The sequence below is a fragment of the Camelina sativa genome, chromosome 10 (genome assembly GCF_030686135.1).
Source record: "Camelina sativa cultivar CO46 ecotype springtype chromosome 10, ASM3068613v1".
NCBI lineage: Eukaryota > Viridiplantae > Streptophyta > Magnoliopsida > Brassicales > Brassicaceae > Camelina > Camelina sativa.
The window spans coordinates 12150700-12178091 of NC_141889.1; the positions used below are offsets into that span (position 1 = coordinate 12150700).

The 27392-nt window shown below is 37.4% G+C and overlaps 4 protein-coding genes and 1 long non-coding RNA gene across 17 annotated transcripts; 2 read left to right on the forward strand and 3 right to left on the reverse strand.

Annotated features, from left to right (window-relative positions):
* Positions 1 to 514: 514 nt before the first annotated feature.
* LOC104723510 (calmodulin-binding transcription activator 5) lies at positions 515 to 6134 on the reverse strand. Of its 4 annotated transcripts, none has more exons than XM_087470098.1 (13): positions 5681 to 6134; positions 5035 to 5160; positions 4793 to 4908; positions 4599 to 4687; positions 4435 to 4480; positions 4144 to 4258; positions 3902 to 4030; positions 3705 to 3763; positions 3203 to 3622; positions 2108 to 2808; positions 1461 to 2010; positions 1057 to 1353; positions 515 to 924 (listed from the first exon to the last, which is right to left on the reverse strand). In XM_087470098.1, exons 1-13 carry the CDS (start codon positions 5742 to 5744, stop codon positions 871 to 873), a joined length of 2766 nt encoding a protein of 921 aa, XP_087326224.1. In that variant the 5' UTR covers positions 5745 to 6134; the 3' UTR covers positions 515 to 870. The 4 variants fall into 4 exon arrangements, with proteins under 4 accessions (XP_087326224.1, XP_087326227.1, XP_087326226.1 ...); XM_087470101.1 differs by having other exon boundaries at positions 3902 to 4021; positions 5681 to 6098; XM_087470100.1 differs by having other exon boundaries at positions 3705 to 3760; positions 5681 to 6052.
* A 676-nt stretch (positions 6135 to 6810) lies between these two features.
* Positions 6811 to 12430, reverse strand: LOC147936035 (calmodulin-binding transcription activator 5). 4 transcript variants are annotated; one of them, XM_087470103.1, is made up of 13 exons: positions 11977 to 12430; positions 11331 to 11456; positions 11089 to 11204; positions 10895 to 10983; positions 10731 to 10776; positions 10440 to 10554; positions 10198 to 10326; positions 10001 to 10059; positions 9499 to 9918; positions 8404 to 9104; positions 7757 to 8306; positions 7353 to 7649; positions 6811 to 7220 (listed from the first exon to the last, which is right to left on the reverse strand). In XM_087470103.1, exons 1-13 carry the CDS (start codon positions 12038 to 12040, stop codon positions 7167 to 7169), a joined length of 2766 nt encoding a protein of 921 aa, XP_087326229.1. In that variant the 5' UTR covers positions 12041 to 12430; the 3' UTR covers positions 6811 to 7166. The 4 variants fall into 4 exon arrangements, with proteins under 4 accessions (XP_087326229.1, XP_087326231.1, XP_087326230.1 ...); XM_087470105.1 differs by having other exon boundaries at positions 10198 to 10317; positions 11977 to 12394; XM_087470104.1 differs by having other exon boundaries at positions 10001 to 10056; positions 11977 to 12348.
* A 10210-nt stretch (positions 12431 to 22640) lies between these two features.
* Positions 22641 to 24805, reverse strand: LOC147936036 (uncharacterized). 6 transcript variants are annotated; one of them, XR_015568639.1, is made up of 6 exons: positions 24663 to 24805; positions 24441 to 24514; positions 24317 to 24356; positions 24110 to 24231; positions 23330 to 23434; positions 22641 to 22850 (listed from the first exon to the last, which is right to left on the reverse strand). It is a non-coding gene; the product is annotated as an uncharacterized LOC147936036 (long non-coding RNA). The 6 variants fall into 6 exon arrangements; XR_015568638.1 differs by having other exon boundaries at positions 22641 to 23113; XR_015568636.1 differs by having other exon boundaries at positions 24110 to 24235.
* Positions 23338 to 25998, forward strand: LOC104720320 (replication protein A 70 kDa DNA-binding subunit D-like). Its single transcript, XM_087469407.1, has 10 exons — positions 23338 to 23478; positions 23554 to 23818; positions 23920 to 24016; positions 24089 to 24213; positions 24306 to 24390; positions 24477 to 24606; positions 24702 to 24895; positions 24982 to 25105; positions 25186 to 25398; positions 25489 to 25998. Exons 1-10 carry the CDS (start codon positions 23338 to 23340, stop codon positions 25819 to 25821), a joined length of 1707 nt encoding a protein of 568 aa, XP_087325533.1. The 3' UTR covers positions 25822 to 25998.
* On the forward strand, positions 25878 to 27223 carry LOC104718763 (uncharacterized). Of its 2 annotated transcripts, XR_015568634.1 has the most exons (4): positions 25878 to 26253; positions 26357 to 26611; positions 26697 to 26971; positions 27060 to 27223. XR_015568634.1 is itself a non-coding variant. In XM_010436574.3 (3 exons), exons 1-2 carry the CDS (start codon positions 25878 to 25880, stop codon positions 26932 to 26934), a joined length of 954 nt encoding a protein of 317 aa, XP_010434876.2. In that variant the 3' UTR covers positions 26935 to 26971; positions 27060 to 27223. The 2 variants fall into 2 exon arrangements, 1 of the variants encoding a protein (XP_010434876.2); XM_010436574.3 differs by having other exon boundaries at positions 26357 to 26971.
* Positions 27224 to 27392: the final 169 nt, after the last annotated feature.

Consider the following 27392-nt stretch of genomic DNA (forward strand, 5'->3'; position numbering starts at 1 on the left):
AAATAGCTTTGTCAAATTAAAAAGTTTTTATTTTAACCGTCTAAATTCACTATATTTCAACATAAGAAGATAGGCACATCAGATGTATATTGAAACAATATATTAATCTCATTAGGTACCAAATTGACAAAATTGAAAAATCCATGGGTAGATGTCAAAACTTATTAAAAAGCAGGCCAAAGTGAATCTTGTATTTTTATCCGCTTGTGTGGTTTTCTTGTCTCAGAATTATTTTAATTTATCAAAGGTTTAGGTTTTGTTTATCTTAATTTTGGAGTTCTAGATCTTGATTCGGGAAGTAATTGAGTGAATGTAGTGTATTTCACATGCTCGGATTTTTTCTCCTTTGTTTGACCTCTTTTGGTCTTAGTCTTCGCAAGTGAGTTTGTATTTACCGGCTTAATCTTGTGGAAGGATTGATATCCTTTAGAGACTTTGTAATATCTTTCTCTCGTTGAATATCAATGAAATCCTTCAGACAAAAAAAAGAAAAAAGAAAAAAAAAACAGACACATAATTGAAATATATTTTATTATAAGTCAGAAAATCCAAGATAGAAAACAGTAAGAAGGAGAGAATTTAAAAGACAATCTAAAAAACGTTTTAGCTTTTTAGCGTCAACTCTCATAAAATGTCACAGAACACAGCAGCAATACAAGACTTACTACTTCACAATCCCCCAAAACAAAAGAAAATTACTAACGACAAGACGCTCTATGGAAGATCTCCCAGCTCCAGGCTTGATTTACCATAATACCCTTTGAAACTTTTTTGAAAACAGCTTCTATAAGGTCGAAATTGCCCCTCGTCATTTACACAAATTTACAGTTCCACCACACTGCACCCACCTCCTCTTCATTGTTGTTGCATTCAGCTCTCCTCCATAGCCATTTGATCAAGTTCTTGCATCCCATCATACTCCAGCTGTGTCACGTTTAAAATTTTGACATACGTTTATCAATCATCAAACCTTATATGTGATACGGTGTTTTAATCCGTTACGAATATATTTGAATTGAGTTAAAGAAAACAGAAAGAAGTAAAAGTGATTTTCACCTGAGCTTCTTCATGAGCCAGTTTCATCCTTCTGTAATCTTGCTGAGCCTTCTTGGACCGGAACATGGCCTGGACTTTAACCACTGACCTCTCGAGCCGTTCCTCTGCTTGTTTCTGGCTTGTCTTGTAGAAATCCTCCACCTCCTCACCCCCTTCCTTCTCCTCAGGTTGGCTAACCTGAAGCCCTCTGAAGCCTTTTCTCTTCAGTCTCCACCTCAGAATCGCCTTCTCAAGAACTCCCACCGACCATGTTATTTTCTGGTACTGCCTTCTTACTTGGAACCCTCTAAACGCAGCCTGCAAAACATTTCCATATTTAAAACCACAGAGCAGTTTTATAAGTTCGCAGAGAATCGTTTATCTCTTTTCTTAAAGACGGTATATAGATCGGCTTTTGTTAGTACCTGGATCCTAATTGCCTTTTTCCGCATGTTCAGAAACTCCCGTCTCATTTTCCATGTTTGGAACCTGTACTGAATCCGAGCAGCGGCAGCAATCTTCCTACGAACCTCAAAATTGCGAAACGCGTGCTGAATCTTCATCGCGGCTATTATGTTTTTGGCTTCTTCTTCCTTGCTAGCAAACCTAACTGCGCTTGACCTAACTTTCAGCTCGTGCTCCCTGAACGCTCCCTGAATCCGCGCTGCCGCTTCTGCAGCGGTTCTGTACGCCGCCAGAGTGTCTTTCAGGCTCTGCTCATCTTCATTGGAATTCCCTAGGTTCGACGCCTGCTCTGCCTTGATGGTTTCAAGGTTGCCAGTGATGTTTCCAGCCATTTGCATGTCCTTAAACTGTGCTACAAGACATTTCTCAGCAAGAAAAGCTGCTAAACCTTCATAACCTTTCTGCTGTGCCAAATCAGCCGCCGTGCAGCCGCCGAGGAATTCCTTAGTCGGGTCTGTCACCAGGTTTGGCCTTGCCCCAGCAGACAGAAGAGCAGCCACCATTTTCTCCCTTTACAAAAAAAAAACTTGGTAAAGAAGTAAATTAAATAAAACGGAAACAAGATTAGCAAATCTCCTATTACTTAAAAGATGCAAGTTAGTTTTACCTTCCATAGTATGCTGCCCAATGAAGAGCAGTCCAACCATGCTTATCACGGAAATCCAACGATATATTTGCCCAGGAGAAGAGAAGGATCGACCAAGTGTATCCTAGGACGGCACAGAGGTGGATCACTCCAAGGCCTTTAGAGTCATATTCCTTAGTGTTGCGGTTCTCGATGACCTTCTCCAAAAGCCACTCTTTCAGCCTATTTTTCAGAGTAAGCTCAAAGAGATGGTCCCTCGCTTGATCAAACGGCACCTCATTCGCCTGGATTGACTTCATTAAATACGCCCAACTGTTTAAGAGATGGGAAGTCCTGCTGGCGAGTTTCTTAGCCTCTAGCAGATTATCAGGTGAGATTTTACTTGTTAAAACGCTGATTTTGTTAGAAGAAGTGAACAGAAGATGAGCAAGTCTGACTTGGAACTCAAATTCTTCCCATTTGTATAGCTGGTCGTCTTGAGGGATAGCTTTTTCAATAACTGGAACCGAGCGGTGTTCGAAGCTGAACAATTGGCTGATTGGTTTGTTTCCATCGACACTCAGATACAGGTTCACCACCCCCGGAGATTGAGGGGGAAGAAAGCAACGGTAAACCCCCAACTGGAGAAATTCTGCGGGGACACGTAACTCTCCACATATGCAGAAGAGATTTGATCTTCCAAAATGTTGAAAGCTGTCGTGAAAGAACCCAGTTACAAGAATCTGCAAAAATTAACGACTAAAAAGGTCAGTATTTTTCAGCTAGAAATGTTTACTCGATCTTAACACGTAGATTTAATACGCAATATGAAGTAGAGACAGTCTGACAATGTTATGCTTTACCTATCTAAGTTTCATATTGTGAATCACACTATACACAATTTCATACTACAAACATACTACTCATAATTAGCAAAAGAGATGCATAAGATTTTAACAAATACACACGCAGTAAAGTGAGACACACACTTATTTTATTAATATGCAGACTTTGAGTTATTTTCTTGATAATTTATTACCCTCTTCTTTTTAAACCAAAGTCTAAGGAGTGAAACTATTTTCTTTTCCTTCAGCATAAAATAACAAGAAGGTATACTAGAAAAAATGGTATACAAACCTTTGTTTTCTCTGTCGAAAAGGCCCAGGCAGGTGAAACATCAGTTATGTTGAATACTTGCTCCGGTATGTTAGAGTGGGAATGAAATACAGCAGTAGTAGAAGATTCCTGCCCAGGTGTATATACAGCTTCAAGGGAAGGATCATCCACGGAACCAGGAGAGTCACTAATGAAGTTGTTCACCCACCTTCCAAAACTATCCTGACTTCCAAAACCATTATTAAGCATAGCATCACCTGGTTGATCAGCAACCGTAGCACTGGAATCCCTACTCTGTAGATTTGACTCTACTCCACAGTGCACATGCTGATTAGAAAATTCTCCTGCACCACATGAGTTATTATTTTGGTAAACAGGATCTTCGAGACCGGGGTATGATGGTATATCTACTGATCCGTTGTAGCCTGCAAGATGATATCCCTGCACAATGAACAAGATGACAAGATGGTTAACATAAAAACAGCTAAAGCCACTTGCAGGTTGGAAAATTCCATTTACTCACTAGCTTTGTAGATCCCCTAGGTGCAGTTTGGAGCTGCTCTGTGAAGTATAACATATCTTCTACAAACAGAGAACAAATAAAATGAAAAAGTTAAGTATTTTAGCATCATCTCATTGCATTTTTTTATTACAAGAGTCAGATATTCTTTTTGTCAAGGATGGGAAGTTTTATAAGATAAGCTCAAGTAACATAAGTACCTTCTGTTGGATGAGACTGGTTGCTGATATCTGCTGGTACTAGAAGCTCATCCCAATCAAGCGTGTTGATCTCATGAAGCCTAATCTCATGATTTCTAGAACCCAGACTGTTGCTGCGCACTTCAAACCCTTAAAAAAGAGTGTGATTAATTTTTTCTCCTTCTAAAATCTCCAAATGAAGAGCATATTTTAATATACGCCAAATCGTAACAACTCAAAATCATGAAGAGACACATTCTCACCTGTATTACAAGTATTACGGACACCAGAATTGATATCTTCAGCCACAAGTTTTGGTGATAGGTCAGAGATCGAACTTGAATAGGAGTTTCCAGGTGTTGCTGGAGCTGCCTGAGCCTGTTTAACCAAAATTACTCAGAGAGCAGCAAACAGATATTTATCTTTTATAACTAAAATCTGCCAAAGGAAGGCTGTACTCTATCCGACAACAAAGATACATCATCGTAATCTATAACCACAAAAAAATGAAAATAAAAAATGATAAAGAAGCTGGGGACAGGTAGAAAACAAACCTCATGTGTCTCGCGGTAGTGGACAAGAACTATGTGCTCCTGAGACCTGCCATTACAAGAAGAGGTGATTTAATTTCATAACCTTCAGAAACAAAGCAGAGGGAAAGAAGGCATCCAAACTATTTCTTCAGAAACCAAATGAATAATCTTTTGTTGAGACATACTTATCCAACAACCAGTAACACCTTCGCACAAATGTAGGGTTATCATTGCCATGGGCGTAGTAAACATGAATCCTTTCCTCGTTACCCACCTGGAGAAGGAAGAATAATAATATTCAGAGATCACAAAGGAACATACTTATATATTAGCTATGGAGGGGAAAAAACACAGGCACATGAAGTCAAAGGAAACTCACTTTTAGATGTTCATGAGCTTCCTTAATTGTTTTTCCATCCTTCTTCTTTTTCCAGTTATGACCATCCTTTCTAAAGTTCCTCAACATCTTACGGTCGAACAACACAATCGTACCACCTGCCAAATATGACCATAGTTCAACAAAATTTGACAGATTAAGAGTTTGAAAGCATCTCTGATTAAATCTTAGAAGAAGAAAACTTGAACTATGAGGAGGGAAAAGAAAGAAAGAAAAAAGAATACTTTTGGGCAAATTCACTGGTTTGACGTTGATGGTGAAGGATTTATGATTACAAAGGAGAGCATGGATCTCGTTTGGACGGAGCCACCTAGTGTATGCTTCATCCAACATAGTTTGTATATCCAGATCTGCAACACACAAATCCAAAACTATCAATACTCAGACAAGGAATCATTTGAGAAGGAACTCATGTATGCATCTAATTTTGTTTTCCATATTGACAATCAAAACCGGAGAAGTATACACTGATGACATTCTCCTCAACCATTTCATTAAAACAAGAACATGGCATGTAGAGAAAAGTCTCTGGGCTTTGATTCATTCGGTATCAAAAAGTTTGCTCTATCCCATTTGATTCTCCTAAAAATGTCCATGACTTCGTAATTAAAATCAACAACACAAGGAGCCTCCTCAATTCTACAACTATCTTGCAAATTTTAGTTCAACAGCTTCACGACGAATCAAAAGAGCATTCGGAGGAATATATTAAAAAATGAACTATAAAAACCCCAGGCGAAAATGGAATCGGACAATCAAAACCCAGACCAAACCATGTCCGTGCGTGCGAATTAAAAGAACCAAAAAAGAAACAGTAAAAAAAGAACAAGATTTACATTGATTGAATCAGCAAAGAGAAGAAGAAGAAACCTTGCAAAGTATGGAATCCATGAATCTCCGATCCGATGAGCTTGCCGGAACCAACGCCGGCCATCTCCGTTTTCCGATGATCCTCCTCCGATGAACCCTAAGAAAGTGAAATTACAAGTCGATGGAGAGAGTGTGTAAACAAACTCAGAAATTGAGAAATTAGCAAAACGATGAAAGAGAGAAAGAGAGAGGAAAAAAAAAAACAAAAAAAATCAACGAGCTATTAAAAAAAAAAATTGGTAAGAGAGAAAAGTTGTTAAAAGATAAAATTTTATCTCTAATCTAATGTGTTGACGATTCAATGGAACTAGTAGTATATGCGTTAACTCGCATAAAACAAAAACAAAAAAAAATGTCTTCTATTTATTTTTTTAACGATAAGACTTTGTGTTTCTAAATTCATAAATTACACCCGTCCAAAACAAAATTGACTGTATTTTCCCATACATATATCATACACAACATCAACGAGTAGATTCTTTTGAGGTAACTCGAAAAAGGCTATTTTTCTAGGTAATTGAGCACTGAAACATTTCAGATAAACGCTAAAAATTTCATTGATTAAATTTTTTAGTGAACAATGCATATAATTAATCAAAAAAATATTGATTACTCAAAATAGCTTTGTCAAATTAAAAAGTTTTTATTTTAACCGTCTAAATTCACTATATTTCAACATAAGAAGATAGGCACATCAGATGTATATTGAAACAATATATTAATCTCATTAGGTACCAAATTGACAAAATTGAAAAATCCATGGGTAGATGTCAAAACTTATTAAAAAGCAGGCCAAAGTGAATCTTGTATTTTTATCCGCTTGTGTGGTTTTCTTGTCTCAGAATTATTTTAATTTATCAAAGGTTTAGGTTTTGTTTATCTTAATTTTGGAGTTCTAGATCTTGATTCGGGAAGTAATTGAGTGAATGTAGTGTATTTCACATGCTCGGATTTTTTCTCCTTTGTTTGACCTCTTTTGGTCTTAGTCTTCGCAAGTGAGTTTGTATTTACCGGCTTAATCTTGTGGAAGGATTGATATCCTTTAGAGACTTTGTAATATCTTTCTCTCGTTGAATATCAATGAAATCCTTCAGACAAAAAAAAGAAAAAAGAAAAAAAAAACAGACACATAATTGAAATATATTTTATTATAAGTCAGAAAATCCAAGATAGAAAACAGTAAGAAGGAGAGAATTTAAAAGACAATCTAAAAAACGTTTTAGCTTTTTAGCGTCAACTCTCATAAAATGTCACAGAACACAGCAGCAATACAAGACTTACTACTTCACAATCCCCCAAAACAAAAGAAAATTACTAACGACAAGACGCTCTATGGAAGATCTCCCAGCTCCAGGCTTGATTTACCATAATACCCTTTGAAACTTTTTTGAAAACAGCTTCTATAAGGTCGAAATTGCCCCTCGTCATTTACACAAATTTACAGTTCCACCACACTGCACCCACCTCCTCTTCATTGTTGTTGCATTCAGCTCTCCTCCATAGCCATTTGATCAAGTTCTTGCATCCCATCATACTCCAGCTGTGTCACGTTTAAAATTTTGACATACGTTTATCAATCATCAAACCTTATATGTGATACGGTGTTTTAATCCGTTACGAATATATTTGAATTGAGTTAAAGAAAACAGAAAGAAGTAAAAGTGATTTTCACCTGAGCTTCTTCATGAGCCAGTTTCATCCTTCTGTAATCTTGCTGAGCCTTCTTGGACCGGAACATGGCCTGGACTTTAACCACTGACCTCTCGAGCCGTTCCTCTGCTTGTTTCTGGCTTGTCTTGTAGAAATCCTCCACCTCCTCACCCCCTTCCTTCTCCTCAGGTTGGCTAACCTGAAGCCCTCTGAAGCCTTTTCTCTTCAGTCTCCACCTCAGAATCGCCTTCTCAAGAACTCCCACCGACCATGTTATTTTCTGGTACTGCCTTCTTACTTGGAACCCTCTAAACGCAGCCTGCAAAACATTTCCATATTTAAAACCACAGAGCAGTTTTATAAGTTCGCAGAGAATCGTTTATCTCTTTTCTTAAAGACGGTATATAGATCGGCTTTTGTTAGTACCTGGATCCTAATTGCCTTTTTCCGCATGTTCAGAAACTCCCGTCTCATTTTCCATGTTTGGAACCTGTACTGAATCCGAGCAGCGGCAGCAATCTTCCTACGAACCTCAAAATTGCGAAACGCGTGCTGAATCTTCATCGCGGCTATTATGTTTTTGGCTTCTTCTTCCTTGCTAGCAAACCTAACTGCGCTTGACCTAACTTTCAGCTCGTGCTCCCTGAACGCTCCCTGAATCCGCGCTGCCGCTTCTGCAGCGGTTCTGTACGCCGCCAGAGTGTCTTTCAGGCTCTGCTCATCTTCATTGGAATTCCCTAGGTTCGACGCCTGCTCTGCCTTGATGGTTTCAAGGTTGCCAGTGATGTTTCCAGCCATTTGCATGTCCTTAAACTGTGCTACAAGACATTTCTCAGCAAGAAAAGCTGCTAAACCTTCATAACCTTTCTGCTGTGCCAAATCAGCCGCCGTGCAGCCGCCGAGGAATTCCTTAGTCGGGTCTGTCACCAGGTTTGGCCTTGCCCCAGCAGACAGAAGAGCAGCCACCATTTTCTCCCTTTACAAAAAAAAAACTTGGTAAAGAAGTAAATTAAATAAAACGGAAACAAGATTAGCAAATCTCCTATTACTTAAAAGATGCAAGTTAGTTTTACCTTCCATAGTATGCTGCCCAATGAAGAGCAGTCCAACCATGCTTATCACGGAAATCCAACGATATATTTGCCCAGGAGAAGAGAAGGATCGACCAAGTGTATCCTAGGACGGCACAGAGGTGGATCACTCCAAGGCCTTTAGAGTCATATTCCTTAGTGTTGCGGTTCTCGATGACCTTCTCCAAAAGCCACTCTTTCAGCCTATTTTTCAGAGTAAGCTCAAAGAGATGGTCCCTCGCTTGATCAAACGGCACCTCATTCGCCTGGATTGACTTCATTAAATACGCCCAACTGTTTAAGAGATGGGAAGTCCTGCTGGCGAGTTTCTTAGCCTCTAGCAGATTATCAGGTGAGATTTTACTTGTTAAAACGCTGATTTTGTTAGAAGAAGTGAACAGAAGATGAGCAAGTCTGACTTGGAACTCAAATTCTTCCCATTTGTATAGCTGGTCGTCTTGAGGGATAGCTTTTTCAATAACTGGAACCGAGCGGTGTTCGAAGCTGAACAATTGGCTGATTGGTTTGTTTCCATCGACACTCAGATACAGGTTCACCACCCCCGGAGATTGAGGGGGAAGAAAGCAACGGTAAACCCCCAACTGGAGAAATTCTGCGGGGACACGTAACTCTCCACATATGCAGAAGAGATTTGATCTTCCAAAATGTTGAAAGCTGTCGTGAAAGAACCCAGTTACAAGAATCTGCAAAAATTAACGACTAAAAAGGTCAGTATTTTTCAGCTAGAAATGTTTACTCGATCTTAACACGTAGATTTAATACGCAATATGAAGTAGAGACAGTCTGACAATGTTATGCTTTACCTATCTAAGTTTCATATTGTGAATCACACTATACACAATTTCATACTACAAACATACTACTCATAATTAGCAAAAGAGATGCATAAGATTTTAACAAATACACACGCAGTAAAGTGAGACACACACTTATTTTATTAATATGCAGACTTTGAGTTATTTTCTTGATAATTTATTACCCTCTTCTTTTTAAACCAAAGTCTAAGGAGTGAAACTATTTTCTTTTCCTTCAGCATAAAATAACAAGAAGGTATACTAGAAAAAATGGTATACAAACCTTTGTTTTCTCTGTCGAAAAGGCCCAGGCAGGTGAAACATCAGTTATGTTGAATACTTGCTCCGGTATGTTAGAGTGGGAATGAAATACAGCAGTAGTAGAAGATTCCTGCCCAGGTGTATATACAGCTTCAAGGGAAGGATCATCCACGGAACCAGGAGAGTCACTAATGAAGTTGTTCACCCACCTTCCAAAACTATCCTGACTTCCAAAACCATTATTAAGCATAGCATCACCTGGTTGATCAGCAACCGTAGCACTGGAATCCCTACTCTGTAGATTTGACTCTACTCCACAGTGCACATGCTGATTAGAAAATTCTCCTGCACCACATGAGTTATTATTTTGGTAAACAGGATCTTCGAGACCGGGGTATGATGGTATATCTACTGATCCGTTGTAGCCTGCAAGATGATATCCCTGCACAATGAACAAGATGACAAGATGGTTAACATAAAAACAGCTAAAGCCACTTGCAGGTTGGAAAATTCCATTTACTCACTAGCTTTGTAGATCCCCTAGGTGCAGTTTGGAGCTGCTCTGTGAAGTATAACATATCTTCTACAAACAGAGAACAAATAAAATGAAAAAGTTAAGTATTTTAGCATCATCTCATTGCATTTTTTTATTACAAGAGTCAGATATTCTTTTTGTCAAGGATGGGAAGTTTTATAAGATAAGCTCAAGTAACATAAGTACCTTCTGTTGGATGAGACTGGTTGCTGATATCTGCTGGTACTAGAAGCTCATCCCAATCAAGCGTGTTGATCTCATGAAGCCTAATCTCATGATTTCTAGAACCCAGACTGTTGCTGCGCACTTCAAACCCTTAAAAAAGAGTGTGATTAATTTTTTCTCCTTCTAAAATCTCCAAATGAAGAGCATATTTTAATATACGCCAAATCGTAACAACTCAAAATCATGAAGAGACACATTCTCACCTGTATTACAAGTATTACGGACACCAGAATTGATATCTTCAGCCACAAGTTTTGGTGATAGGTCAGAGATCGAACTTGAATAGGAGTTTCCAGGTGTTGCTGGAGCTGCCTGAGCCTGTTTAACCAAAATTACTCAGAGAGCAGCAAACAGATATTTATCTTTTATAACTAAAATCTGCCAAAGGAAGGCTGTACTCTATCCGACAACAAAGATACATCATCGTAATCTATAACCACAAAAAAATGAAAATAAAAAATGATAAAGAAGCTGGGGACAGGTAGAAAACAAACCTCATGTGTCTCGCGGTAGTGGACAAGAACTATGTGCTCCTGAGACCTGCCATTACAAGAAGAGGTGATTTAATTTCATAACCTTCAGAAACAAAGCAGAGGGAAAGAAGGCATCCAAACTATTTCTTCAGAAACCAAATGAATAATCTTTTGTTGAGACATACTTATCCAACAACCAGTAACACCTTCGCACAAATGTAGGGTTATCATTGCCATGGGCGTAGTAAACATGAATCCTTTCCTCGTTACCCACCTGGAGAAGGAAGAATAATAATATTCAGAGATCACAAAGGAACATACTTATATATTAGCTATGGAGGGGAAAAAACACAGGCACATGAAGTCAAAGGAAACTCACTTTTAGATGTTCATGAGCTTCCTTAATTGTTTTTCCATCCTTCTTCTTTTTCCAGTTATGACCATCCTTTCTAAAGTTCCTCAACATCTTACGGTCGAACAACACAATCGTACCACCTGCCAAATATGACCATAGTTCAACAAAATTTGACAGATTAAGAGTTTGAAAGCATCTCTGATTAAATCTTAGAAGAAGAAAACTTGAACTATGAGGAGGGAAAAGAAAGAAAGAAAAAAGAATACTTTTGGGCAAATTCACTGGTTTGACGTTGATGGTGAAGGATTTATGATTACAAAGGAGAGCATGGATCTCGTTTGGACGGAGCCACCTAGTGTATGCTTCATCCAACATAGTTTGTATATCCAGATCTGCAACACACAAATCCAAAACTATCAATACTCAGACAAGGAATCATTTGAGAAGGAACTCATGTATGCATCTAATTTTGTTTTCCATATTGACAATCAAAACCGGAGAAGTATACACTGATGACATTCTCCTCAACCATTTCATTAAAACAAGAACATGGCATGTAGAGAAAAGTCTCTGGGCTTTGATTCATTCGGTATCAAAAAGTTTGCTCTATCCCATTTGATTCTCCTAAAAATGTCCATGACTTCGTAATTAAAATCAACAACACAAGGAGCCTCCTCAATTCTACAACTATCTTGCAAATTTTAGTTCAACAGCTTCACGACGAATCAAAAGAGCATTCGGAGGAATATATTAAAAAATGAACTATAAAAACCCCAGGCGAAAATGGAATCGGACAATCAAAACCCAGACCAAACCATGTCCGTGCGTGCGAATTAAAAGAACCAAAAAAGAAACAGTAAAAAAAGAACAAGATTTACATTGATTGAATCAGCAAAGAGAAGAAGAAGAAACCTTGCAAAGTATGGAATCCATGAATCTCCGATCCGATGAGCTTGCCGGAACCAACGCCGGCCATCTCCGTTTTCCGATGATCCTCCTCCGATGAACCCTAAGAAAGTGAAATTACAAGTCGATGGAGAGAGTGTGTAAACAAACTCAGAAATTGAGAAATTAGCAAAACGATGAAAGAGAGAAAGAGAGAGGAAAAAAAAAAACAAAAAAAATCAACGAGCTATTAAAAAAAAAAATTGGTAAGAGAGAAAAGTTGTTAAAAGATAAAATTTTATCTCTAATCTAATGTGTTGACGATTCAATGGAACTAGTAGTATATGCGTTAACTCGCATAAAACAAAAACAAAAAAAAATGTCTTCTATTTATTTTTTTAACGATAAGACTTTGTGTTTCTAAATTCATAAATTACACCCGTCCAAAACAAAATTGACTGTATTTTCCCATACATATATCATACACAACATCAACGAGTAGATTCTTTTGAGGTAACTCGAAAAAGGCTATTTTTCTAGGTAATTGAGCACTGAAACATTTCAGATAAACGCTAAAAATTTCATTGATTAAATTTTTTAGTGAACAATGCATATAATTAATCAAAAAAATATTGATTACTCAAAATAGCTTTGTCAAATTAAAAAGTTTTTATTTTAACCGTCTAAATTCACTATATTTCAACATAAGAAGATAGGCACATCAGATGTATATTGAAACAATATATTAATCTCATTAGGTACCAAATTGACAAAATTGAAAAATCCATGGGTAGATGTCAAAACTTATTAAAAAGCAGGCCAAAGTGAATAAAACCATTTCCCTAACGTGAAAAAAATAGCATCCCTACAAAAAAAAGTTAAATGTGAACCATTTTATCATTTCCGCGACTGACGAACTTATACACAGTAATGACGTGGCACGATTCTATTGGTTTAAGTAACCAGTGGATCCCATCTAATGAACTTATCCTTTTTATTAGTTGACAATTAATTAAAGATACGTACAGTACATTAGGAGGACTCTGGTCCGAGAGAAGAAGCCAAAAATATATATCTTAAAAAAAAAGACATTTAATCGGACGGTCCATATTTTTTTACGAAATATATAAATAAATTTTTTAAAATTATTATCTTTGAAAAGAAACTAAAGAATACATCATTTTTTCGATTTTGAGATTATGTTTTTTAGTTTTTCGCGTTTTTATCACTGGAATCTCGACTAAAATTTTGTTTACAGCAGTTTAGAAGAAAATACAAAATTCTTAAATTTGGTAAAGGAAAATATGGACTAATTTCTCCCCCCCCCCCCCCCCCCCCGCCCCAAATAATTACGGTTTGCTAAGATTAGACACCATTTATCCAAATTGATTAGACTTACGAGTTAAGCTAATGTTTGACCATTGCCGACTTCTATATTCCATGCTTGTATTTTTTTTATATGCTTTCGCTGATTAACTAATAATTTTTTCAGACCTTTGTGATTTACAAGATTTGTTACAATAAATAAAATGTTCTTTCTCGAGAATAATTGAAGCAAAGGCGAGAAACATCCATCAGTTCACTTGGCGACAAAAAAAGGGAGCAAAGGGAGATAAAGAGTTTTCCTACAAAGTGGCATTATATATAAAAATAATACTATTGCTCTTTTTCAAGAAGATTCACCGTAACCATCCCCAACTTGTTTGACACAATACAGTACTAATATGTAAAAGTATTGTAATACATTGATGTAGCACTTTCGACTCAACTTTGTAATGACTTTTTGACTTGTTTTGAACATGGCTTTGGACCGTCAAAATTAGGCTCGTATTGAAAATTTTGAAGATTGCCATATATGATATTGATTTATTAAAAGTGACGCAACCTGATATATTAATATTAATACAAAATTATTAATTTATATCACTTAAATAACCTATGTTTACGAATTTTTTATTTTTTACATTATTTTTAAAGTGATATAAATTTTTAGTTAATATTAACATATCTCATCAAACATTAAACTTCGGTTGTTAAAAGTAATGTAACTATTTACTCAATTTGTAAACGTCTCATATCACTTCAACATAAAAAAAATTCATACTTTCCATAAAAGTATATAATTGAATATTTCTCGAGTATGATTTCTTTTTTAAGGAAATACCATAGAATTACACTACTTTAGACCATTATTACCATAGGAACCAGGTCATAATGCAGGTCCTCTTCATCCTTTAACAATCATAGATAGTGTCTCTAGATGATTCTAATGACAGAGTTTGTAAAAATACTTTGTAGCAACAAAGCAACAATGGTTGATTAGGTTCAAATTGCAGTCTTTGGACAATTGATACCATGGATCGACACAGAGATATGCTATGGATAGACAAAGAAAGATTTGGAACAAACCTGGGTTTTTGAAGCACAAGGTTTGGGTAATGGTTCGTCGTCAATATCTTGCACAACTCCAGCGTCAAAACAGAGCTCCTTTCCAAACGCAGCCACGTAAAACACTTGGTGGGGATTCTAGATCCAAGGAGCAGAGAGTTGTTAGGGTTAACTCCAAGGGGAGTTGGTGAGAGAGACGAGACAAAAGACTAGCAGTATGTTCTGGGATCTCAAATTTGGCGATGAATGGCTGGGAACTTGCGAGAATCGACTCACCGAGAAAACCCACCGGATGAGACGGAGAGGGAGGGAAATGATGAAGCTAAACCATGGTCGGAGTAGCTGATTCAGGCATCGGTGAACCTCCGGTGGATTTGCCGTAGAAACAGGTAGAGAACAAGCTTAGGTAGGAATAGTGGACAAGAGAACAGAGATGCAGTTTCCCAGCGGCACCGATCGGATTCGACACTGCCAAAAAGAGATATCTCGAAGATTGTGCTAGAGAGAAAGAAAGCGGCTAGGACGAACTAATATTGGTGTATGAAGGATTGTACATTTCATTAGCTTTTTTATGATATAATCATTTCATGTTTTGAAAGTGACGTTGATCGTATATCATCTGTGAGTGGTCCGGTGTTAACTTGTACTACCTTTGTTCTTAGTTAGCATTCTTTTTCCAATTTAAAATATTGTTAATTAAGAATTTATATATGTTGAGATACTTAATTTATTCATCTCTTTAAAGTGTATATTTTTCTAAACCTTTTTAAAAAACTCTCACGGTTCCAAAGCCACCATAATGTTGGTGAGAAGAAATGTTAAGTATATACATACTTCTAATTTCTTCTTACAACCATTCTTCATTTAATTTGGCACGATCTCGAACGCCAATACCATTGAACATTGTTTATTTTGCATCTGACCCCCTTTGATCATTGATTTATTGTCTCATCCCAAAACTGATATCTTCAATAAAGCTAGTTGATCTTCGACATTTCTTTTATTTTCCTCGGCAACATAATATGTCCTTAGATCAAAATTACATACCTTGCTTAAAATAGATAACCAAGTGATAACCACTTGATAATTATTTGATTGTTTCCTGTAATCAAACCACCAATAATTATCTCAATAGCCTTAACTGCCTGATACTCTGATCCTTGACTTTTCGATAATAAGATAGCCGGTCTAATTCATTAACTTTATGATTCTTGACGTCCTTTGGTAAGGTTCTCTTTGTATCTCTATTAGTTTGGGGCTTTGGGCAAGTCTTGTTTACCTATGGTTCCAACCACTTTCCATATATATATCCCAAACATTTACTAAGAATTGGTTGGATCTCTCCTTACGGAACCTTCCCGTCTGATTACTAGTCATAATAAGCATGGACATGATTTAACAAGTAGTACAAATATATATAGTTCTGAAAATAAAATAAGGAACTAATAATAGCTGATTAGCAAATATGAATAAAAGATTGAAACAATTTATAAATCGTCTAGATCATAACTTTTTAACCAACAAATTTTGTAACTTTAGCACATTATATAATCCTTTCCAGTTTGTCAAGTAATACATCAGTTTGGGCAACACTCTATGAGGAAAAAGAGGATTTTGGTTTTCACTTAAGTCTTCCAAGTGGGAGAGAAGGTTTGGTTTTAACCTGGATTAATTAATAGGCTCTTAAGAGGAAAATGAGTTTTCACGTAAACCGGCATAAATTAAATTGGGAGCCGCCTAAAAATTTTAAGCTCTTTTGTTTCTAAATTCTTTAAGGCAGCATAAAAACGTGAATCTCTATTCTCACTGAAATGTAAAAATTCACTAATTATAATAATTTGTTGTGAATAAAATGCTTGATATATTCACAGTAATACATAGTGATGTTTATATACAAGAAACGAGGTGCAACCTCTAGGTTAAGCAATAAATGTACATTTCTAATATGTAGATATTATATATTTTAGAGTATCATATCATATCTGATCATATCACTGACACGCCCCCTCAAGATGAAGGGGTCTTGACCACGCCAATTTTGTTACGAAGATCAATGAACCGAGAACGATTTAGTGGCTTTGTAAGTGCATCAGCCAATTGATCTTTGGTGTTAACATGTGCAACTCGAAGAGCTCCTTGCTGAATATGACTACGAATGAAATGATAATCAATAGCAATGTGTTTCATTTTTGAGTAAAAGACAGGGTTGGCACAGAGGGACGTTGCACCCACATTGTTGCAATATACCACTGGCGGAGAAGGTATAAGTATCCTAAGTTCGGTTAAGACATTACAAATCCACCGAATTTCTGCAACGGTATTTGCAACGGCTCTGTACTCCGCCTCTGTGGAGGAGCGAGCTACTCCCGTTTGCTTCTTTGCCGACCAGGATATCGGATGAGAGCGGAGGTAAACAATGTAAGCGTTGGTTAAAACATAGTCGTCAGTGTCTCCAGCCCAGTCGGCATCAGAAAAGGCATGGAGGTTCAGTTGATTACGAGACGAGAAGAAGATTCCATGAGTGGTGGTTTCAACAAGGTAGCGTAAGACACGCTTTGCAGCCTGCCAGTGAGCTTCCGTCGAACGGTGCATAAACTGTGAGAGTCGGTTAACGGCAAAAGCAATGTCTAACCTGGTGAAGGCAAGATACTGAAGACTGCCAACAAGTTTGTGGTATACGGTCGGGTCGGAGAGAGGAGTACCCATGGCGAGAGTCAACTTCGGAGATGTGGCCATTGGAGTGGCCACTGGTTTAGCATTCATCATATTATACCGGTGCAGGATGTCCAAGATATACTTACGTTGTGAGAGATGTAGTCCTGCAGAAGTTCGGTGAGCCTCTAAGCCAAGAAAATAATTTTAGTCCCCTGGATCTTTAACTAAGAAATGTTCCGCTGGAGATCAAGAATCCGACGAACATTAACCTTGCTATTACCGGTGATTAAGATGTCATTGACATAGAGAAGGAGATATACAAATGACGAACCTTGACGAAGAACAAAGAGTGATGTATCTGCTAAAGAGTTTTTGAAAACAAGACTGAGAAGGAAGGTTCGCAGTTCAGTGTACCATGCCTGGGAAGCCTGTTTGAGACCATAGATTGCTTTACGAAGTTTACAGACATAGTCAGGTTTATCAGCATCAACAAATCATGGTGGTTGCTCCATGTATACTTCTTCGTCAAGTGTTCCTTGGAGGAAAGCATTGTTGACATCAAGTTGTTGTATCGGCCAAGATTTGAGACTGCAACATCAAGAACGAGACGAAGTGTGGTGGCTTTGATCACCAGACTGAACGTGTCAGTGTAGTCTCGCCTAAGTTGTTGATCATACCCCTTGGCAACGAGGCGTGCTTTGCACCTGTTAAGAGAACCATTAGGATTAAACTTCTTTTTGAAAATCCACTTACAACCGATAACATTGTAGTTAGGTCGAGGTGGAACTAAATCAAATGTTCGATGAATCGCAAAGGAATCAATCTCATGGGACATGGCACCACGCCAGCGGAGATCCTTTAACGACTGGTTCACGGTTTGGGTTTCAGGTGGGATGGAGGAAGAAAGAGCTGCAGAGTAATTGGATTTGATTTTGGGTTTGGTTATATTGTTCTTACGACGGCGTCGTTTCTGGTGATGAGGGTTCTGTGGATCTCACAGTTGTTCCCGACGAGGAGGTCGAGTGCATAATCCGGTGAGAATGTGCAGGCAAGGATCCCGGCTCCGTTGGCTAGACTAGTGGCGACAAAGAAGTCTCTATGGTGGCAGGAGGTGAAGTAAAAGGAACGATAGTGAAAGGAGTCATGGAGGTTAGTGAAGAGAATTTAGATGGAGAGGCTGTTGTGGTGTTTGACGGTGATGGTGATAAGGAACGATGGAAGGGGAACTGAGATTCGTCGAACTGAACATGGCGGGAGACATAGATTCGACCAGAGGTAGGTTGAAGACAAAGATAGGCGCTTTGATTTTGTGAGTAACCAAGGAGAACACAAGGAGTGGAGCGATCTTCTAATTTGTGCGAGGTGTATGGTCGCAACCAGGGAAAACAAAGACAGCTGAATGTCCTTAGTTTAGCAAAGTTGGGAGTCTCACCGAAGAGTATGTGATATGGAGACGTCATGTTCAGAACTGGAGTTGGTAAACGGTTTATGAGATATGTGGTTGTGGCAATAGCATAAGTCCAGTATGACTTCAGCATTTTGGCATGAGTGAGCATCAATAGAGCTGTTTCCATGAGATGACGATGTTTCCGCTCAAAAATGCCATTGTGCTCCGGAGTATGAGGCGGAGAGGTAAGATGAGAGATACCAGCAGTGACGAGGAATGAACGGAGGGCAACAAACTCACCACCATTGTCAGAGAAGAGTGTTCCAATCTTTGTCTGAAACCGATTCTCAACAAGCGCTTTGAAGACAATAAAGGTATCACGAACTTGAGATTTTAATTTTAGAGGATACAACCATGTGTAGCGACTATAGTGGTCAATAAGAACGAGGTAGTATTTATAGCCATCAACAGATTGTATTGGTGACGACCATAAGTCGGTGAAGATATTTTGGAGGGGTCTTATGGAGTGTATGGTAGATGTGGAGAAGGGAAGTTTGTGTGTTTTATTTATTTCACAATCGGAACATAAAGAAGAAAGAGGTACATATTGTGTATATGGTAAGGCATTATTTGAAAGTACATTTTTCAGAATGGGAAGAGAATGATGACCAAGGCGAGAGTGCCAATCAACCAAAGTTGGTTTGGTGGATGTGGAAGCAAAGAAAGCAGAGAAAATAGAGGGTGAGGCTGGCCACTCATAGAGTCCGTCCCTAGTCTTGCCTTGGATTGACAGGACCCCCGAGCTGAGATCCTTCACCTGAAAAGATACAGGGCAGAAATGAACAGAAACTTGGTTAGCATTACATAAGCGGTAAACTGAGATAAGTTTCTTTTTAATGTTGGGGACACAAAGAACACGATTTAGAGTAAGGTTGCGAGAGGAGGAGGGGAGGGTAAGTGAACCAGTGTGCGTTATTGGAAGTCTAGTGCCATCACCAATGAGAACACCATCATCACCATTGTAGGGTTAATGAATAGCCAGATTGTTGAGATGACTGGTCATGTGGTGTGTAGCACCGCTATCCATGAGCCAGGGATATGGAGAACGAGGAGGTGCACAAACCAAGTTGGCTCTTGGATGCCAAGGACGAGGAGACGGTAGGAGACCTTGTTGTGGATACGCATGGCGTTGGAGCTGGGAACACCGTTTGGCACTGTGACCAAACACACCACAGAGTTGGCACTGTGAGTTGCTGGCTGATAAGCGAACTGGCAGGATTGGTTCCACGAGTTGTTGCGACCACGGTTGGAGCGACCTTGGAAGGAGTTATTGCGGGAAGTCGCAAGATTGGCCGAAGCAGGAAGAATAGCAGAACTCAAGGCAGAGAGAGCAAGGAGTTTGGCTTCGTTGTTAAGAAGTTTCTCATGATTTTCACTGAGAGATGGAGAAGTCTCACGACCTTCGACTTGATCAACCACAGAATTATAGTCTTCAGGTAAACCTTTGAGAATGACATCAATATGTTCATCATGATCTATTGGTTTCCCAAGGAGATCAAGTTGATCAAACCTGGTGGTGAGAAGCTGCATGTAGTCATCGATTGATTTGTCGCCTTTGGACAGCTGCTGTAGTTGGATACGAATTTGTTGAACATGGGCTCGACTTGGTTTGGCATAAGTGTCGGTGACAATTTTCCACATCTCTGCCGCAGTTTTGGATTTAGAGACAAGAGGCTGAACAGATGGAGAAAGCGTGCCAAGGAGTCCACTGTAAACAAGCTTATCATGGCGATGCCACTTCGCGTAAATAGGATTGGGTGTTTTACGACCAGCGGTGGTGATAGTGGGAGCGGGGGGAACAATTGAACCATCGACATGACCAGCAAGGTCATGACCATCAAGCAGGGAGTGAACTTGAAGACTCCATGTTCATGGAGGTGAGCTTAGTGATGTTTCCCATATTAAGATTGAGGAGAGATTGGGACAGATCAACGATTTCATCGTTGGTGGCCATTGAGAAGATAAGACAGAGAACAGAGTAAAGGAGAAGAAGAAAGAAGACGAAAGAATGAATAAAAAAAACAGAGGAGAGGGTGGCGGCCGAAAAAATAATTATATGGCTCTTGATACCATATTATGAATAGAATGCTTGATATATTCACAGTAATACATAGTGATGTTTATATACAAGAGACGAGGTGCAACCTCTAGGTTGAGCAATAACTGTACATTCCTAATATGTAGATATCATATATTCTAGAGTATCATATCATATCTGATCATATCATTGACATAATTAGGTGTCAGAAAGAAAATGGAAAATTTAAATCTACGGAGAGTTAGATACTTTTCAATATATAGAGAAAAAAATGAAAGTCTATGATTGGACAGCTGATACCCCAACATGCATATTTAGAAAGATGATGCAAAGGATAGCAAAGTATGATAACCAGACAAAAAAAACTTTAGTTACCATAATTGGGTGTAATCGGATGAAATATAGAAGAAGCTCTAAAACTCGTTTTCAGTTTGTTTTATATGCTCGAAATAGGTTCCTAGCGCGAATGCTGCCGTGGATGATGAGTTGTTCACAGTTTTAAGAAGTCTTTAGCAGAGGAAGTTAGAGGAGGCCTGACGGGAGAAGTAACACATCCACGATTATTTTCTTACTTCTTAGTTCTTAGAGCCGAATTGTATTTAAAACGACAAAATAAAAGAATTAGAACGTATATCTCACTTTTATTGAAGTGTTCGAGTCATATAATCAGTTTTCATAACATAATTATTATTGGAAAAGCAAAAAAAAAAGTAAATAAAGCTGCACTGGTTATCATTAAGATAGCAAAACGCTCTTAAAATCTCGTAAAATCTATGGAGGGGATTAAGTGGTGCGATTAAAAAAAACAAAAATTTGGTAACATTTAAGATCTAAATAACTATCCTAAAAAACAAAATAAGAAACTGCAATAAGAAAACTAGACAAAATTGGTAGCCCTAATTCTTTACTTGCTCCATTTGTGTTTCCGGTCATGTTTATTGGCGGGCCGTAAAGCTTGGTGCATTCACTCACACATCCGTCTTTGTCACCGTAACAGTTGCTGGGACTTGCAATGCAGCAAAAGCAGTAGTGTATATCGGTGCATATTCCTCGGTAACACGTTATGTTACGTAGGCTTATCTTGTTATCTTCGATAGCCTCCACGTTTCTACCTAAAAAACAAACAGTGATTAGACATTATAATATAAAGATGGTACGTAGTAATTATGAGCAAAAGCAAAACTTATAAAGATACTTACATTCAGGCACACCAAAGAGGGAAACGAAAATTATGCAAAGTATAGCAAAGCGTGCTACAGACATTGTGAACGATTCTTTGGTTAAACAAGTTTTTCTTCTTTCCTTTTTATTGTTTGCTGTGAGATTGTCAAAAGCCCTTACTACGATAATTCTTTATCCCTGTGCTGCTGTTAAGGCATAGTAAAGAAATTGGAAAATTAAAATTTATGGAGAGTTTGATAATTTCCAATATTTAGAAAAGAAAATGTAAGTCTACCCAACAGGGCAAAAGGGAATATTAGTACACATGTGTTCGTAGTTGATGGTAATTGTGAATTTTTCATTTAACGGAGAAATTTTGGCCGCCTAACATTTAAAATGTTTAATTTGTTTGATGCATGTATGAATCTTGCTAGAGATTTATAATTTAATAGTACGTATATTGAATGATCATTATTACTTGTTGTATACGTCTGACATATATATACGTCAAATAAATCTTTACCATATCGATATCTCTCTCTTGGTTTGGAAAAAAATTACTCGATCCATTAGGTTGAACATGAGAATATTCCGTCATGAGAAGCTAGTAACTCAGACAAAGTTATGCATGAAATCTAAGGGCATTCACATTGGTAAACCTTGCAAGGGTGTCTTAAATATAATTTAGTATTAAGTTTCATATTAAATCTCTATTAAGATTGTATTTTTTGCCTCATCACTGGTGATCTCAAAATATGAGGTCTTAAGAATTAAAAATTAATTTATATAGAAGATGTGCTTTTTTGTTGTTTAATTTTGTAACTGATTTTATCTTTGCACAACAAGCACATATTCGTTGATTTGATAATTCAAGTGTTGCGTACATTCCTTTCTTCTTTTACAAAATTTGCAGAAGACCACAAAATTTGCAGAGGACTTTGAATTCAAAAAGCATGTGATTTTATCAAATACATAAACAAACAACATTTGTCCAAAACATTATTTTTCAATCACTTAATCTATATTATTAATTTCACAGCATTTTTGAGAAGAAGCCTTAGAGTTCAAAAGTATTTACAGAGAATGCCATTCTAATTAATATAAATAAAAAAATAAACAAATGCTGTGTTAATAAGAAAATTAATAAGTTTCTGGCCGAAAAGATGGAAACTATATTATCTCTTAACTCCCTTCACTTCAACGCCTAATTTCCTGCAAATTCAACAACCAATCTGTATCAATCTATATTATTTTCATATCAATCTTCAATCATATCGCTTAATTCTATCACCAAAAAAATCTAAACTTCACAGCAATTTTGAGTAGAAGCCTTGGAGTTCAAAGGTATTTAGAATGCCATTCTAATTAATATAAATAAAAAAAATAAAAATTAATAAGAAAATTAATAAGTTTCTGGCCGAAAAGATGGAAACTATATTATCTCTTAACTCCCTTCGACTTCAACGCCTAATTTCCTGCAAATTCAACAACCAATCTATATCAATCTATATTATTTTCATATCAATCTTCAATCATATTGCTTAATTCTATCACCAAAAAAATCTAAACTTCCCAACGATAGACAAACCCGTATATTCAGCCTTCTTTATACGCAATCATAACAATCCCCAATTGCAGACTATATAAACACAATCTCACCAATCATCGAATCAAACAAACAAAGCTAATACCTAAAACAATGGCGTCTACTTTTGCTTTCCTCCGCGACATTCGTCTGTACAAGACTGCATGGAGAATCCAGGTCAAAGTCCTTCATAATTGGCGCCAGTATACAGCTGCCACAGGAGAAACACTTGAACTCATTTTGGCTGACGAGACTGTGAGTATCATTTCCATTTAGTCTATTCTTTTCATAACTTCTTCTGCCCTCACTACTTTATATTATATATTATAGGGAATGAAAATACACGGGTCCGTGAAAAAAGACTTGGTCAACCGTTACGTCAACCACCTAACCATTGGCTCATGGAGGTTCATCGAGACCTTCTCAATCACTCATGCAGTTGGTCAGTTTCGTCCTACCACTCATTTGTACAAACTCAATTTTGTCAACGGGACCTATGTTGCTGTTAGTGATCCTAAGTCCGACTCAAACTTCCTAAGCTTGACAAAGTTTACAAGAGTTGAGGATCCAGACCTTAACACTAACATGTTGATTGGTAAATTTCATTGTTTTTTTCTTATTATATTCTTAAAGTATCTATGATTTCAAAACATTAAAGTCCTCTTATGGTTTCTATTTGTGATACAACATTATCAGACGTGATCGGTCAAGTGGTGAACATTGGTGATATGGAGACAGTTGAAGTTAACAACAAGCCAACGCATAAACTCGTGTTTGAGATGCAGGATGAAAGGTTACATTAATCTGCCTAATTCTAAGCTTCAATTCAAAAAAACATGAACTAAAAGCTGATTTTTATTGACAGAGACGAGAGGCTATCGTGTACCTTGCGGGGCTCATTCGCTGACAAAGTTTTTGGAGGCTGCCATGCATCAAATGGTGTCATTGTGGTTTGCATCCTCCGGTTTGTTAAAGTGAAAACATACAAAGGTAATATTCGGCATGCATCTTCCTAAATAAAACAAATATATATCAAAATATATTTGGCTTTATATCAAATATTAAGAACAAATATGTAACAGGTAGTAGATACCTATCTAATTCCTATGATGCATCACAAGTGCATATCAACCCTGCTTGGATAGAAGTTGATAATTTCATCAAATCGTATGTACTTCTATCATAAGAATAAAACTGATATATGATAAAACTTTTACCGATCTATATAACACTTTGCATCTTATATCATACAGCCTTCCAAATGATGGTCTGTCTCTCGCTTTCCGTGAATCTGTCCCAAAGTTGGAGATTGTGGTTGTCACATCAGAAGACACCAGTCAGTATTCAAGGAAAACCATTGCGGAACTTATCGATTCAGTTGAGGTTGGTATATATATTCTTTCTAAAAAATATCATTTACATATGAACAAACGACCAACCTAAGGAATGGTATTTGAATGCTATATCACTAATTTCAGATCGGGAAAGTAAGAGTAATGAGCACCATCTACGCAATTGATACCGACTGGGCTTGGTATTATTTTAGTTGTCGTGCCTGCAATAAAAAAGTGACCCATATACGCACTGGATTTTACCAATTTGAGAGTAAGCCACAAAAACCAAAGTTTTGGTATGATGTTTGCAGGTCACCTGTGACCAATGTCATTGCAAGGTAAGATTGCAAACAGATAAACCGTTAAAATATATTTAAACTTTCTAGATTTTAGTCTACAATTTCTTCTGTGAATGGCATTGCAGATACATGATTTACGTTAAAGTCATGGACAATACTGGAGAGTCCAAATTCCTATTATTTGACAGCATTGCTTCTGAGGTTATTGGAGAATCTGCAACTGCTATTCTTGGTGGTTCATTGGATGAGGTAATCAACGTGTTCATAGATCTATAAACATTCAGTTTACACTACTTTTTAATTAAATGCTATGTGATTCTCGCTTTCAGATCACAAATCCTGAAGATTTGTCTGACGCTATCAAGAACGTCATTGGGAAAACATTTGTTTTCCTGGTTTGTGTGGAACGAGAAAACATTTGGGATGGAAAGGATTCCTACATGGTAACCAAAATCCTTCCCAAAGACGGACTTTTAGCCGAGCAAATCACTGAGGAATCAAATGAAATTGTGAACCCATCTTCAATTATCTCCGGTGATCAGGTAAGAGTATTATGCAGATTTAATTACCTAAAGTGACCCATTTGTCTTACAAGCAAAGATACTAACTCTTTCTCACATAAATGTGGCTAGGCACACCTTGCTTTGACTTATAGTCAGGAGACTTCTGAATCAACTACTCCCTCCTCTAAACGTGTCTACACATCCAATTCTGATACACCTGGACAATCATCCTCTTCAAAGAAGGTGTGTGCTGAATCCAATGTAGTAGGAGGCCCAATCAAGAAGTTTGATTTAAAGGTGTCAACACTTGAGTTTGGAGAGAAGGAAATGGAAGAGGGTATTGAGGCTTCTAAGACTATGGAGACCCCTATGTGCAAGATGAAAGATACTAATGTTGGAAAGGTGGTTGACATCAAGGGGGTTCAAATCAAGGGGGTTCAAATCAAGGTTGAAAAGAAGTAAGACCAACAAGTTGTCCCGATGGTGGTTTATGTTTTCTGCACTTTTCTTAAATTGTTATGTCATCGCTTAATGCTTCTTATCTTTGGGATCATTGTAAAGTCCTAAAGTTAACTAAGAACATGCGTCTGCTCTCCAATGATTTGAGTGTTACTGAAGCTAAGGACATCGAAGAGTTTTCAGATTGGCTATTAGCTGTTGGAGATGGTAGGATTTCTATACCTAATGATGGTGAGGCTATCATTGATATTCCCAATGAATTTCTTATGACAGAAGCAGAGAATCCAATACATGCAATTAGCATGGAGATTTATGGCAATCCAGCAACTTGGAAAGATGAAGAAAATTCCAAATTCTTTCAGAGAAGAGCCATTTTAGCACCAACAAACGATGATGTGAACACAATCAATCAATATATGCTAGAGATGCTAGAAAGTAAGTGTTCTTATACACAACTTCATTATATGTTATTATATCATCTACTGTTGTTAAATATTGATTGTGTTCTAACTCAGTTTCGTATTCTAATTAATGACAGCTGAGGAGAGACTGTATTTGAGTGCTGATAGCATTGATCCTACTGATTCAGATTCACTTTCCAATCCTGTGATTACACCTGATTTCTTAAATAGCATCAAGATATCTGGGTTGCCTCATCATAATTTGCGGCTGAAAATTGGAGCTCCAGTTATGCTGCTTCGTAACATTGATCATAAGGGTGGGCTATGTAATGGAACAAGACTTCAAATAACACAGATGGCTAATCATGTTGTGGAAGCGAGAGTAATCACAGGTGATAGAGCAGGTGATATTGTTTTGATTCCTAAAATTGATTTGACTCCATCAAATACCAAGTTGCCTTTCAAAATGCGTCGCAGACAGTTTCCACTTTCTGTTGCATTCGCCATGACTATAAATAAAAGTCAAGGCCAATCGCTAGAGAAGGTGGGACTTTATTTGCCAAAACCTGTGTTCTCCCATGGTCAGCTATATGTTGCTTTATCTAGGGTTACTTCTAAGAAGGGATTGAAGATTTTGATTCTCAACAAAGAAGGCAAGATAGAAAGACAGACCACTAATGTGGTTTTCAAAGAGGTGTTTCAGAATTTGGAATAATTTTGCTATAATTACCCAAATCTGAAGGAGTTCGAAGGTATGTAACCTCTTTCATTTCAGAACTCCACAATATTGTACCATAAGAAGTTTATGGATGGTGAAATAAATATTGATATTTTTTGTAGATGGCTAATTTGGAAGGAGTTAGCTGAAGGATATTAAGTTGAACAATTTATTGTTAGTTACCATCGTAACTCATGCCTAGAAAACTTTTTATTTTTCTTTGTATTCTTATGCCAGAAATTGGAAACTTTTGGAATAAGAATGAAACTACTTCATTCTGACTTAATTCTATACATATCATCTTTCTATTAGTTATAGAATAAAATATTATTATCTTTTTTTTCTGTGAGTAACAGAAAGAGTTCGCCCGTTGTAAATGCTCTTAGGGGTGCACCTCTTTATTCACTTTATTATAAAATAATGAAACAAAATTTGTGTACATCATTATAAAATCT